General features: G+C 35.8%; 1 protein-coding gene across 9 annotated transcripts in view; it reads right to left on the bottom strand.

Moving 5' to 3' along the window:
* The window catches only part of VPS13B (vacuolar protein sorting 13 homolog B), a 781,052-nt gene that overhangs the window by 176,937 nt on the left and 588,983 nt on the right, over positions 1-15,132 (bottom strand). For all 9 annotated transcript variants that reach the window (XM_044743909.2, XM_044743903.2, XM_044743908.2 and 6 more), the window contains one exon: positions 10,358-10,495. In XM_044743909.2, the coding sequence (XP_044599844.2) occupies positions 10,358-10,495 (138 nt within the window). The remainder of the gene's footprint in view (positions 1-10,357; positions 10,496-15,132) is intronic.

The following is a 15,132-nucleotide window of genomic DNA, read 5'->3' as shown; positions in this document are numbered from 1 at the left end:
GTTAAGTGTTTCTTCCTTTGGAATTTTATTTGTAAGAGACAAAAAATTTTTTAGACAAGGAAGGCTTGCTAGGAAAACAGTCAGTGGCTACGGGTGGCTATGTATAGACACAGGAATGATGGCGTTCCCCACCCCCCACCGGCTGCCCAACCTTGGAGAGGTAAACGCAAAACACAGAACAAATCTATAATCAAGCTTGACTTGACGCATTATAGTAAGTCTAGTAAAAAAAATCTTTTTATTATTAGGTATAGTACATTTTTTTCTTTTATTCAGTAATTCAAATTCGGATTTTTGTTACAGTGTCCAAGTAAAGGTATTCATGATGATGGCCAGTAGAGACTGAGTATTCACAGGTGTGAGAGCTAGAAAGCCTGGAAAGTTGCCCATGACAATGAGATCAACACGTTCTCATTGAAGGTGTGAAGTGTAAAGACCTCAGTGGTAGGAGACATGAGTGCTAATTAACAATGCTGTACCAAGTGGAACTGGGTATAAGCTGTCCCACCTGCTGCTGAGGCTCAGCGCCATGAACTGACACAAACCCTTGACTGGGTCAGCCAGTAGCAGTTCATGGTGCTTATCTCTGGGATTTGGGCATCATCAATAACTAGCATAATTAGTCATGCACATATTCTTATGATAACACATTGATTTTTTTGACTACATTGTATCCCCCAAAATCACAGCATAAAAGTTCTGATTATAGGGTAATTGTACCGGTATTCTAAAATGAATGTACTGAACTGAACTCATCTAAATGAGCTTTTCTTCTAAGTAGTCATCATAGAAGGCTAAGTACATTCCACTGGTCCAACAATTTTGGCAGCGTTTTTGGTGCCTATGTCCTCCTTTTCTGGCTATTCTCAATGGCATATACTCATTCTTGGTTGGAGACAGTGGATCCAATTTTTGGCAACAGTCAAATGTTTTTTTGAGATAAGGAAGCAAGGATTCCAGAGTGAGGGAAAATTAAAAACACGGAGAAGCCAATTTACAGAGCCTCCCACTGCCAACGATGAGACAATTTGAGCATCATTAAAAATAATGAGTTCAAAACAATATCAAACAACAACTAACTGGCCACCATTCGAAGATGCTAGAAAACAACTCATCTTTTTCCAGCTTTACTGAGGTATAACTGACAAACGAAATTGTAAGATATTTAAAGTGGACACTGTGATGATACATGTATACATTGTGAAAAAATTGTTCCCACCTAGAAAACCAACTCATTTTTCAAAATAGGTAAATAAAGAGAAAGAATTAAGTTATCCTACCATTCTTAGATGACCAGTATTACTGAGTAAACAGGCAGGAGATGAGGGAACATTTTTCTTTATAGAAGTATTCTAGCTAATATATGAAAAAGGAATACTAGAATTAAAATATTACTGTTTTCAACCTCCAACGAATTTAGGCATTGAGCATCAACAGCTGTTAACATCACAAAAAGGGACCTTCAGAAATTCTGTGCCTCCTGATGGAACAATACAAAACCTTAACAGTCTTGCTAAAAACAAAACAAAACCAAAAAACAAACCTGAATAGATTAAGCCAACTACCAATTCATATGTAGGAAATATAGAGAACAGGGACACAGACAAAATCCAAACTGTGGTAAACTCTATGGGGTAAACGATCTGGTTTCTTCAATAAATTACAAGAGATGAAAAAAGATAAGGAGGGGAAACCTATTGATTAAAAGAAACTTGAAAGACATATCAACCAAAAGTGATGCATAGACCTTATCTGGCTCCCAGGTCCAAAAAAAAACCATGCATACAAACACCCACACTTCCACACATGTTATGATATTTATGAGATCACTGGAAATTTGAACACTGGGTATTTGGTGATATTGAAGAATTTTTAGGTTTAGGTTTGATAATAGTATTGTAGTTATGTTTTTAAATGTTATCTTTTAGAGATACATATTGAAATATTACAGATGATATAATATAATGCATGGGATTTGCTTCAATATAATACAGGAGGTGAGGAAGTAGGACAGGGGCATATAAGAAACAATATTGCCATAAGCTGACAATTGTTTAAGCAGGAGGTTCCATATACTATTCAGTCTACTTTTGTATATATTTAAAATTTTCCAGTTTTGTCTTCCCAATATCTACCAGATCTTTTACTTCTGTCACCATTCCCTGATCCGACTTACCATTATCTCTTACCAGTACAACGGCAATATTCTCCCAATTGGTCCCTTGCATCTACTCTATCCCCTCTTATTTATTCTCCATCATGCAACTAGAATCATCTTTTCAAAATGCAAATATAACCATATCAGCGCGCACATACACTTCCCCCACTCCTCCACCACATACATGTCCTGTGTAAAGGTCCTCAATGGTTCCCTATCACTCTTAAGGCAAAAATCCTAAAATCCTTTATTATGGCCAGCAAGGCCTGGCCTATGCCTCTCTCTACAGCCTCAGCTCATACCACTGTTCCTTCATTCTTCCCTGTTTTCACTTCCTTCAATGTGCCATGATCCTTCTCCCTACAGCGTCTTTTGCACACATTCTCCCAGAAACCCACCCTCCCCTCCAAGGTTAACTCCTTTTCATCCTGTGCAATTCAGCTCAAGTGTCAGTTACTCAGAGAAGCTTCCCTAACTCTCTACTCCTTTATGAATCCACAGAAATTCATGACACTTATATTAACTTACATTACATATTACTTTGTGTGACTATTTGGTAATCAAATTCTGTCTTTTTCACTAGATTGTGTACATTTCTTCAGAGAAGCAACCATCTATCTTTTGCTCAACACCGTATTTCCAGTGCTTAGAACAACACTTGTAAAGTGGTAATTGCTCATAAATACTTGTTGTGAAAATAAATGAAAAGTTCCATTGGGAATTATAGCCATCATTTTAGAACTTGAAGGCATCTTAGAATACTCTTATCTTATAGAAGAAAACATGGAAGCTTAATGAAGTACAATGATCTTACTTAGGATCACTTACTTGGTGACACCCAAGCCTGGATCGTCCACATGACATAAGATTACAGAGAGTCTTGAGGGCTGCGGAGAGCTCTGTCTTGACAAACTGAGGGAGGTGAGTAGTCAAGATTATATGAGTTTGGCAGGGGAGGCTAACTTAGCAACGGCATAAGGGACAGGATTATTGAGTAAAGGAGAATCTGAAATGAGGCTGCCAGTAGACAGGCTGAGGAAGTAATCAAGGCATACTAAACCAGGGAGGTAGTATACATAATGGAGAACCATTTCAAAGGAAAAACTGAAAGGACCTGGAATAAAAAGAAGGATGAATTGAAGGTGATAGTAAAATTGTGAGGACATGATTGGAATAATGTTGCTATCACTAACACATGTAAAAAAATGGGGTGAATAAGGAGAGGGGAGAAAAATGGTTTAATTTAATGTGAGTGTGTTGAATTTTACATAACTAAACATATCTAATAGGCAGAAGGAGAAATGGCCCTGGAGTTGGATAAGTCAAAACTAGAGCTAGACATTTGGGAGTTGTTAGCAGAAAAGAGACAGCTGAGGTTACTGTTTGTACAGAGATATGAACAGAAGGCTTAAGACTGTGTCCTTGGGAAGGCAAAGGGCTAGAAAGTCAGGGAAAGGAGAGCTGTATGCAAGCACAAAGGTGGGAAGTTAGAGTTAGGAGAAGCCAGATAATCTTCTTTGTCTCTTCTACCTTAGCCTACTCTATGTTCACAGAAAGACACCGCCCAATTGCCTTCATTTTCTTCTGTAGAGGAAACAATTCTGACAGAATTAGACCACGTGAAGAAATAAAGAATCTAAATAACTGCCAGAACACTGACTTCCCTGCAGCAGACTTTCTGCTGGCCTCTTACCGTCTCGCCACGCCCGCAAACCAGCTTCTCTAACTCTTTGGGTCCTTGTACTTAGGCAAGTGTAGTCCCCTGGAGGCACCACCATCAGCCAGACCTTCCAAGAAGGTTTAAAGTCCCTTCATTCTACAGTGCTAGAAAGTAATGAGTATGGCTTACTGATTGGACAATGACAAATTTGGTATTAAAATCAGGTTGTTACCTGAATAAAAAAGTTTATTAAAAAATAAATTAGCTGGGGGGCTGGCCCCGTGGCCGAGTGGTTAAGTTCGCGCGCTCAGCTGCAGGCGGCCCAGTGTTTCGTTCGTTCAAATCCTGGGCGCGGACATGGCACTGCTCATCAGACCACGCTGAGGCAGCGTCCCACATGCCACAACTAGAAGGACCCACAATGAAATATACAACTATGTACCGGGGGGCTTTGGGGAGAAAAAGGAAAAAATAAAATCTTTAAAAAAAAAAAAAAAAAAATTAGTTGGGGCCGGCCTGGTGGTATAGTGGTGAAGTTCGTGTGCTCTGCTTCTGCAGCCTGGGGTCTGGAGGTTCACACCCCAGGTCCGGACCTATGCACCGGCCAACAAGCCACACTATGGTGGCATGCCACATAAAATAGAGGAAGACTGGCACAGATGTTAGCTCAGTGACAATCTTCCTAAGCAAAAAGAGGAAGATGGGCAACAGATTTTAGCTCAGGGCCAATCTTCCTCAAACACACACAAAAAGCTAGTTAAAAATCATCCATTTCTCATTTCTTCCAAAAATATGTTATAATTGAAAAAATAAGGTTGAAATAATGAAAGCCTTTCCCGCATTTTAAAATTCTTGGTCCATTCCCTATTTGACATCCTGACATCAACTTTACTGATTCATGTTGATAAATCATGGAGAAAATAAACTACGATAATGTAATGCTGACGCTGCAAATTGGAACCCATAAAACTCAGGAAATGTAAAAATTAAGGTTCTTACAGTTTTATAACCTAGTTTACATTTCTTAAATGTAGAAGATAGCCTGGTGGGATGGCTATAAAACTGAATTAAGACAGAGACAGGACTCTGTGATTAGGGTATGGACTTGGCCTTATTTCTGAGAAGAAAAGAGGCAAAGGTTAACTAGTGGGGCAACATTGTGATAAATAAATTCATTACAATTAGCTTCTTAAGATGCTTTCATTCACTTTGAATCTTCTTGCATTTAAAAACTGTATAACTTATTCTTCATTTTCCACTCCAGAAAATGTCAGGAGGGTATTTGGGTCATTTTTTTCAGGTATCTTAATTCTCCTGAACCAATCACCTTCAAGATATGCCTGAATTAATCCCCACTGAGTAATGAATTCAGTAATAGAGCATAATAGCAGAGTTCACCAAGAAAAGTAAAAACTTTAAAAAATACACATATCTGGCAGTAAACAACTTAAAATTTCTACATTATATTCATATAAATATATTTGAATGGTGTGTTATTGTATCTGAGGTGTATTTGTGTGTGTGTGTGTGTGTGTGTGTGTGTGTGAGGAAGATTGGTCCTGAGCTTACATCTGTTGCCAATCTTCTTCTTTTTGCTTGAGGAAGATTGTCTTTGAACTACATCCGTGCCAGTCTTCTTCTATTTTGTACTCGGGATGCTGCCACAGTGTGGCTTGAGGAGCTATGTGTAGGTCTGTGCCCAGGATCTGAACCTGAGAACCCCGGGCCGCCAAAGCATAGTACGCGAACTCAACCACTACAACACCAGGCTGGCCTCATATCTGTTTTTTAAAGTAATGCTTTATTTAGGTATATATTTTCATTCAAATCAAGATGCTTGTGGAAATGGGATATTCTAGGATACTGAGGGTTTTTTTTTTCTTGTGAGGAAGATTGGCCCTGAGCTAATATCTATTGCCAAACTTTTTCTTTTTGGCTTGAGGAAGATTGTCACTGAGCTAATATCTGTGCCAATCCTCCTCTATTTTGTATGTGGGATGCCGCCAGAGCCTGGCTTGATGAGTGGTGTGTAGGTCCGCTCCTAGGATCTGAAGCTGTGAACCCTGGGCCACTGAAGCAGAGCGTGTGAATGTAACCACTATGCCACCAGGCCAGCCCAGGAATTTTTTTTTTTAAAGCAATTTTATTTTTTAAAGATTTTATTCCTTTCCTTTTCTCCCCCCAAAACCTCCCGGTACATAGCTGTACATTCTCCGTTGTGGGTCCTTGTAGCCGTGGCATGTGGGACGCTACCCCAGCATGGCCCGATGAGTAGCGCCATGTCCACGTCCAAGACCTGAACCAATGAAACACCAGGCCACCTGCAGCAGAGCGTGTGACCCCAACCACTCGGCCACGGAGCCAACCCCCAGCCCAGGAATTTTTAAAAGTAAAAAAAATTAAAATCATTGCAACCTATAAGACAGTAAGTTAATTTATAAAATATAAGAAGAAAACAGTATTCAAAATAGGATTACAGCAATTAAAAGTCAAATAAATTTTTAAAATGAAAACCAAAACCAGAGATGAAAGCCATCCAAAGGTAGAATGAAATCAGAAAAACTGAAAACTACATACGTAAATTAATGAACAGGTTAAACAAGGAGAAACTAAAGAAATGATTTTATTAACAGAAAAAAAATATCAGTGGCTTTGTGTTTCAACCAGAGACACCAAGTATACTAAAAGAAATGTGAAATTGCAGTTATAACTTTGTTTGATATAACCACATTACTTAAATTATATGAGGATTGTGTTATGCTAATTAATTTATAATAAAACATAAATGATGTGGGAACGTTCTCCCAATTTGGCATATTTTTTTCTTTGTTGTCATTTAAATGTCATTTCATGGCTACAATGACAGTGTTCAAAAATACATCTGCAAAGGAACAATGAAAAAATACCAGGGAGCTCAAACGTTTTTGCAAATGACCCTGAGTTAATTAGAAAAATCTGCACCCTTCCCAGTTCTTCTTCTCACGTGTCAATTCTCATTAAATTTAAAAAAAAAAATTCTCATTTCAAAGTTAAGAAATCCTATGGTTAACAAAACTTTTAAACTGGGATCAAGTGGGCACATTCCTACATCTCTGTATGATGTCATACCAACCAGTTCACAGCTGAATTTGAATTTGCGAGAAGTATGAATGATTTTTCAATCTACGAAGTATCTGATCTAATGCTAATTTTTTCTCTATAGGCTGACTGTGCTGGGAACAGGTGGCCCTGCTTTCAATTATGGAGGGCTAGCATGCCAGTGTGAGGCCTGGATTAGTTCATCTTCTCACGGGGAATTTTCCTCGGTTGGGAATGGATTTATTATGGCTTCACACATGGAATAGAGCTCATGTCAGCTGAGGGCAGTGACACATCATATGATTCAAATTAACCTGCTGTGGACTGTTCCGCAGGGCTTAGATTGTGTATTAAAATGACGACATTTTAAAAACAGCTTGAAAGAAACCAGGATTGCTGAATTGCAATGGTTCCAATTTGTTCCAACTAATCTATCACCTGCTGGAGATATTATTCTAGTGGGTTTCTGGTAGCTGCTGTTTTCCAGGTTTCTCCAAGCCTTGCTAATGGGTACAATTCTTGCCTCTGAAGGAAGGGGGTGGAAGTTGAGAGAACTTTGAAGGGGTTTTTGATGTAGAAGTTGGGACCTACCATTTGCTCTAAGGTACTATTAAGTGAACAGATGAAACAAGGGAACACTCAAGAACTTTGAATTATTTTTCCAAAAACAGATGCTAAAGAGCAGAATTTGTATCACCTTGTTTAGGTAAAATAATTCCTGAAAAATAAATCTGAAAGGCTGAATTCAAAAGCTATTAAGTTTGCACTTTTATGAAGAAAATTTAAGATTAGGTAATTATAATCAGTATTTCCTCTACTCTTCATGGTCGCAACTTTTATTGTTACAGCAGTCTTAATTCAAGAGCAAAAAAGTAATAAATGAAAATATACTATTTTAGAGATGTAGCATAAAACATTCTTTGGGAATGATACTTAAATAAGATGTGCATATAGTTTAAGTTAATGGTAGCAAAAGATTCTTAATACTGCATGGAAGTTAGAAGCATTATTTGCAATACTAAAAAAGTCTCTTTATTTTTCAAAGGAAAGGAATAGTATTGGGGAATACTATAAAGCTGAAGTTTGTGCCCCCAAAATACCTGCAGTTTGGCTCTCACTAACTGTAGCTACTGGTGTTAAGAAAATCATATATATATATTTTCATGTATGAGCCATATAAAACCTTGGTAGAAAAAGTTTAGTCCCCAGACCAATAGCATCCACTTCACCTTGGAGCTTGTTAGAAATGCAGACTTCCACCCCTACTTTCTAGAACTATTAAATCACGTTTGCATTTTAACAAGCTCCCCAGAGAAGCTTCACATACACACTCAAGTTTGAGAAGGACTGCTGTAAAATACTACTTCAATTCATTTATTTAAAAGTTTGAATCTCTAGGTAGATTTATCACTATTATTTAATGAACATAAAATTAGAAATGGCATATATGTAATTTCCAATTTAAAAAAGTATAAGAAACACAAAGGTACAACTATTTAAAAAATCACATTTCTACTACATAGTCATATTAAATGCTAGAATTATAAACACCTAATTTTTCTTTCATTCCTTGACATTTCTCTTAAATTCAACTTATTTGGTTGCCATGAAAATATGGTACACAACTTATCAATGATTTGCAGATCCCATCCCTTTTAAAAACAAATCAATCAAATATAAACTAAAAGAGAACTTTCTAGCCAGAGTAAGTGAAAGACTTCCAAAACACAAAAGAAATGTGAAACTAGAAAAGAGAAATAAGAGGTAAACCCAAGTTTCCCTGTCACATCTCCATGAACGAACCATGTGTTCTTAACCTATTTCATCCATTCTAACATGTTCAGTCTTTACATGTGAACAACTCTGAAGTCAGGAAGTATCCTACAACTGATGTAAGAAGATGCACTGTCTCATAGTTTAAATAGCAGCCATTTTTTCTTTTTTCTGAGTGGTACATAAATGTTTTTTCCTACAATAGATGGTGGCTTGGATTCAGTGAAATATGGTACTTCACATCACTAACCAAGTAATGGGACTCTTACTCCTCTCAATCCATCCATTATCTCATTCCAAAGGCTTCTTCCAACTTTAATGACTCCCTTAGCCTTCATCATCAGCTTCTCGCTTTCCTTTGAGTCTTTACAACTATGTCTGGATAATTATTATGATTAGAAATAGTTCATACTTCTATACCTTTTAAATCCCAGCATTGGAGAAACATGCTTAAGAAGATCTGGGCCCCAGTAAAAGGGCCAGTGTAGGTGGTTTCAGACTCCGTGTACTCCAGCCTTGACGATGACCACCTTCTCCATGTGTAGTCGTGGATCATAAGCGCATTGGCATGCCACGGCACACAAACTTAACCAGGTCCACATACGAATATTTTTCACTCATCAAAATTCATGCCTTGCAAAGTATTGTTAGAGATCTTAAGACAGTGTAACATCATTGTTTTAAATTCTTAATGAAGAAACTAGTATTCCTTTTATGAGTAATATATTCTAAAGTACTATAAGTATAAAATAACAAAAGAAAAACTGAAATGTAGTAATTTCTGTTAAATAAATAGCTAAGATCTCACTGAGGTGAGGAAAGAATAATAAAGAGGAGAGGACGAGGAAGAGGAGATGAAGGAAAATAAATAGAGCAGGAAAAAGAAAGCGGAGGAAGAAGATAAGGAGAGGAGAGGAAAAACCTTGTGTGATGCTAAAATTAGTGTAGTACAAAAGTGACCTAGGTCTTTGGAGTCATAAAGACCTAGGTTTGAATGGTTCCTCTGCCACTACGACCTTGGGTAATTTACCTCACTTTTCTAAGTCTTAGCTTCCTCATTCATAAAATAGGGATAATTATAGTGCCCACTCCTTGGATCTATATGAGTACGTAAAGCACTTAGTACCTGGGACACAATTAGCATTCAATACATTTTGATATCTGTATTTATCTATCAAACCGAGTGTTGGTGTATCTCAAACACTTTGCTAAGCATTTGAAATAAGTGTATTTATCTATCTAATCAAATCTATCTACAGATACTATCTATTGGATGTATATCATGTATCACCTATCCATCCATTCATCCCATCCATCCACCCACCCACCCATTCATTTTATTCTCTTCACTTATAGGTAAGGAGACTGATGTACAGGAGATTAGATCAACTGCCTAAGATCACACAGTTAATTAGCAGAAAAGGTAAAAATAAAATCTTGGGTCTTTGGCTTACAGTCAATTATCTTTAAGTGATAACTACTTTTTGTAAGACTAAAGGTAATTTTAATGCATATTAATATTTTCCTTTTGATCTCTGGAGTGGGCAGCCTGAGAAGAGTACACTTCTGGAAAAAAATGAACTGTTCGTTTTCGGCAGGGAATGTCAAGATTACTAACAGACTCTATGTACGTGTTAATATACTCACATAAAAAAAATGTATGCACATTTGAATTATCACTCTCTTACCTGGTCCATTAAGAAAGTCTTTAATTTGTAGCATTACAAGGGAAGGTGGAATACCACTTTTGCTGTCTATTTCTCCAGGCACCGTCTGCAGCCAAACTGTGCAGTAATCAAGGGCTTCAGGCAGAGTCTTCCCAGGATCTGAAGTGACAAAATTGAAATTAAAAATGTCAATTACATCACAACATCTCATTTTGGTGTAAGAGTTTCAGCTGATAAAAAAGAGGAAAAATTATCATATGTGACCTTCATTGATTCATTTGTTTGTACACATACAGTACACAAGCACTTGTGTGGAGAAAGAGAAGCTCTCTCTGTACAAGGTGGAACGATGAAACCATGTTTTCCAGAACCAGGCCAAAAAGGAAAAGACATTTCAAATCTTATAACATCTTTGAGTGAAGGTAAAGCTTCCGTACTCTGAACCGCTGACTGTTAACAGTTGAATAGTTGGATTTTTTTTTTTAATGGGGTGTTGGAAACAAATTAAAGAAAAAAAGGGCAACCTTTTCAGCTTTAGAAAAGGCATATACATGTTCAAAGATGCAGTGGATTAGTAGTACTTACGGGCTATTTGATCTGTTTCAGAGTTTTACTGACATTACAATCACTTTTTACCACTAGGCTTTGGAAGTGAACTTCAGTAGCTTTCCTATAACCTTTAATGATAAAAATTGGTCAATCTTTTAACAGTCTCAATCATGACTAAAACTTGACTTTTTTCTGTTTTGACTTTTTATATTAAATACTGTGTAGTTTTTTACTTTTTTCTGGATAATACTGTATATTTTTTTAAAAGTATTTTTTAGCTATTGGTGATGGCAAATGGAATTTGCTTTTTAATGCTTAGAAACCCATAGTTTTTATTGAAATAGCTCTTTAAATAAAAATGATCGCTGTATCTTGGCATATAACATAGAAGGTTTTTTTAAAACTTCTAAATATTTATAGTTTTCTTTAGTTTCAAAATTGTTTTTCTCTCTGTGTTTTACTGGCCTCTGAATGTCAATTTTATAGGGATGTTCTTGCCATGGAGTCCATCTACTCTATTTTCAGTTGATTTGAAACGTGTTATTAAAGTGTTATTTATTTTAGGTTTTACTGATTGGATTACTTTCAAGAATAGCATTTACATATAGTGTATTATATTCAACATATGGTTATACAGTATTACTGTCATATGTGAACCGGGCATATAAATTTTGCCTTGGAATTTGTATTTCTTGACCTTATCATGTGATCTTTATGAAATTTGGCACATATGAACCCTTATGTGATTTCAAAGAAAATATTGAAAGCAATTGATCGTGACGTTAGATCTATGTGGTAAAGATCAAACACTAGGCTAGTGCATTCTTTTCTTTTTATATGATCAGTGAATTTAAAGCAGTGAGAATATGCATAGTAGATCCATTACATTGTAACGCTACACTATTCTCTCACATATAATAGTCAAGTCTGGTGAAAGGATGGCTAAAGTCTGTTTGGTAGGATCTATAATCAGCTTGTAGGAGCTACATAACCAGACAGCCAGGACCTGACTGGTTATTTCTAGGGTCTCACCTATTTAGCCATCATCGAGAAGTTGTTATTATTAAGTAAATGGTACCGTGCCAGACCTATAAGAGGGACATAATTCTTCATTTTGAGGAGACTACATACAATCTAGAGAGAGAACAGTGATCTAACAGAGAAAACAGATATAAGTGATGTAACTAAATAAGTAATGAACAGAAATGAATTAAATTGATATAGAAATATTAATGTGTAAAAAACTGGCAAGTAAACTTAGGATAAGTAAAACAAGTTATAGGAATCACATATTCAAACTTTTATGACAGAAAGTGGATATCATTAATATATAAAGAGTTCATATAATCAATATAGATACTAATAGAAAAATGGGTAGAGGGTAGAATGAGCAATTATTAAATGAAGAAAATTAATAAAAAAGAAGTAATTAATAAATGAAGAAAAACAAATGGCATATAAACATTTAAAATATAAACACTGAGACACTAAATCTTAGCAATAATCAAAGAGAAAAACCTTTTAAAATAAGAATTTTTCACCTATCAGGCTGAGACTAAAAGATTGATAATGCCTGTGTAACACACACACACACATTGTAGAATTGTTTATCAGAGCAAAAAGTAGAAAACAACCTAGATGTCTATCAACAGATTAAAAGAACCAAGACAATTTATATGTATTGACATAATAAGATAGGCATCTTATATTGTTAACAGTAAAAAACAAAGCAGGTTAAGCATCTTTTCATTTATTGGCCATTTAGAACTCTTCCACAAAATATTTCTTTACTCATTTTTAATGTTTTTTAACCAGATTCTGATGCTTTTTGCATGCATACTTTTTTATAGATGTGGTAAAAAAATCTATTAACTTTTATTTTATGGATTTATCCCTAGCTGACTATATATTTTCCTATAGTTTCTTGAAGCATTTTTAAGATTGTGTTTTCACCATAAGCTGTTTAATCTTTCTGGGGAATATTGTTTTATGAAAAATAAGAAAAATCTGCTCAGCCTATTAGTCAAGCATATACAAATTAAAACAAGAAATACAATATTTCATTCATCAGATTAGCATAAATCAGAAATATTGATAATATTTTGTATGGGGAAGGAAGAGGAGAGACAGATCCTCCCCTGTATGGTGGATAAAAGTGGAAATACAGTATTTTTGCATGGGTAGGACAGAGGGTTGAAAATGAGTGTCTACCAAAATTCTAAATATCCATGACCTTATAATCAGAAAGGCCATATGTAGGACTCTATCTTTAAGGAATACTTAAGAATACATAGATAAATGCCCAAAGAAGTTGACTGCAGCATCATTTGAAATATTAAAAATCTGGGAAAAATAAAACTAAATATCCATCTATAGAGAAATGGTAACATAAATTATAACTATACTAGAATACTACGCTACTGATAAAAGGGACTGAATTCGATATACTGATATCGAACTTCAAAACATCTTGTTAAGTGAATAAAACAAAGAAATAGGACATTAGGATTAATAAATTCAAACATAAAACAAATCTATCTGCAAACATACATACATATACACTTTTTTTTTTTAAGTACTAGCGGATGACCATCTTTAGAATGATCCTAAGCACATACTGACATATGGATCTATAATATATTCAGACCTGAAGAAAAAATAGGACTACACACCAAGCATTTACAAAAATTAAAATAAAGGGAGAGAAAAAAAGCACTTCAAAGGATATTTGATTTCTTACCTTCATCAAAGTATAGACTAGGGGAGCAGAAAATTCTGATAATGTGAATGAGAGTTTTCCAAGTAGGGGAGATAGGTTTTGTGCAGCTTGCCTCCTTTTTGGTAGAAGTTAGAGGGCCTGGCCATCTGGCCCCCCACCTAGGAGTCTGCACTGGGGCAATTACAGGGGGATATGACATAACAGAGATAAAATAGACAGGCAATAGTAAGAAGCTGAAGAGGAATTAGGAATTAAAGAAAATGTAAAAGTCTAGGAAATCTATCCAAGGAAGTCAAAATTTCAATGACTATTTCCCAAGAAAATATTACTAGTGTAACGATATTATTGGTTTAATATTACTACACAATTGGTTTAAAATGTTCAGCTGTATTTATAAGGCTGACAGAACAAAATAACTGAAATCAGGAATATCCAGGAAAATACAGATTGTATGGTTGATGAATATCAAATGTATGACACACTAGTGGCTACGCCCCCAGTTTTAGCTAAAATTTCTTTGGATACGCCTATAGTCACTGTGGTTAGATGAAGCAGCAGTAGTAGCAAAAAGGTTATGTCAGAATCCCAGAAAAATAGCTCAGGTGTGCAAGTTACTATTCAGTCCCTTATGCTCCAATAGTTAGAAGATGAGGGGCATGACCTCTAGACTTTCTGTACTGTCTTCAATTTAACTCCTCCTTAATTCCATCATCAGGTCTAGAAAATAGAATTCATATTACACATTCCTCAGGGTCAATTCAGCTGGGAAAGCACCAGAAAAACTAAAACTAAAGGAGCCTGTAAATATAATATAAATGAATTGACAAATAGGGATGACTGTTTCATACTGGAAGCTCCTTCAGACTTTGCTAGCTTTCTTCTCCATACTTATCAAACACCTACTTGAGTAGAGGAAGTTCCCAAAAAGAATAAGCTCCCACTCATGTTGATAAGCACATTTATGCTCTTGTCTCTAAGCCTAAAAAACAGGAGAAAGTTTTGTCTTGTTAGGAGTAACAGCGTGGGAAATGGGTCAGAACAAATGACAAACTGCTCATAGCCATGAATCTTTTTCAAAGTCAGTTAGAATTCACTTCATTAAGACACTGGTACTGACAAAGTTATAATATTTGTTTTTCTTCAAGGTTGACCTGGCCTCCAAAAGAAAATACTTCATTATATCACATCACAAGGAATATCCAAAGACAAGATTCAGAAAGTCTCAAGTCTGTTCCCAGATGGATCAAGGTATTATTGGCTTTCATAGAGACTTGATTCAGACTGTATTCTTTGTGCCTGTAGATTACTTTGTTCTTCTTCAAAAAACTTTCATTTCACTTAACTGCTTGGGAGGTCTTCCTTTGAATCTGATAAAAGTGGTCTTTGTATTGCTGCTCATTATTATTATTTTTTAACTCTTAGCAAATATCCACAGAGTTAAGTATGTCTTTGCTTAACATTTGAATTATATAAAATATAACATGATTCACTGTGGCCAACTCAAAATGTAACTTTGAAAATGAACTCG

This window comes from Equus asinus, chromosome 12, assembly GCF_041296235.1.
Source record: "Equus asinus isolate D_3611 breed Donkey chromosome 12, EquAss-T2T_v2, whole genome shotgun sequence".
In the NCBI taxonomy this organism is placed as follows: Eukaryota; Metazoa; Chordata; class Mammalia; order Perissodactyla; family Equidae; genus Equus; species Equus asinus.
Note: the sequence above shows the minus strand (reverse complement) of the source record. Positions and strands in the feature narration are given on the sequence as shown.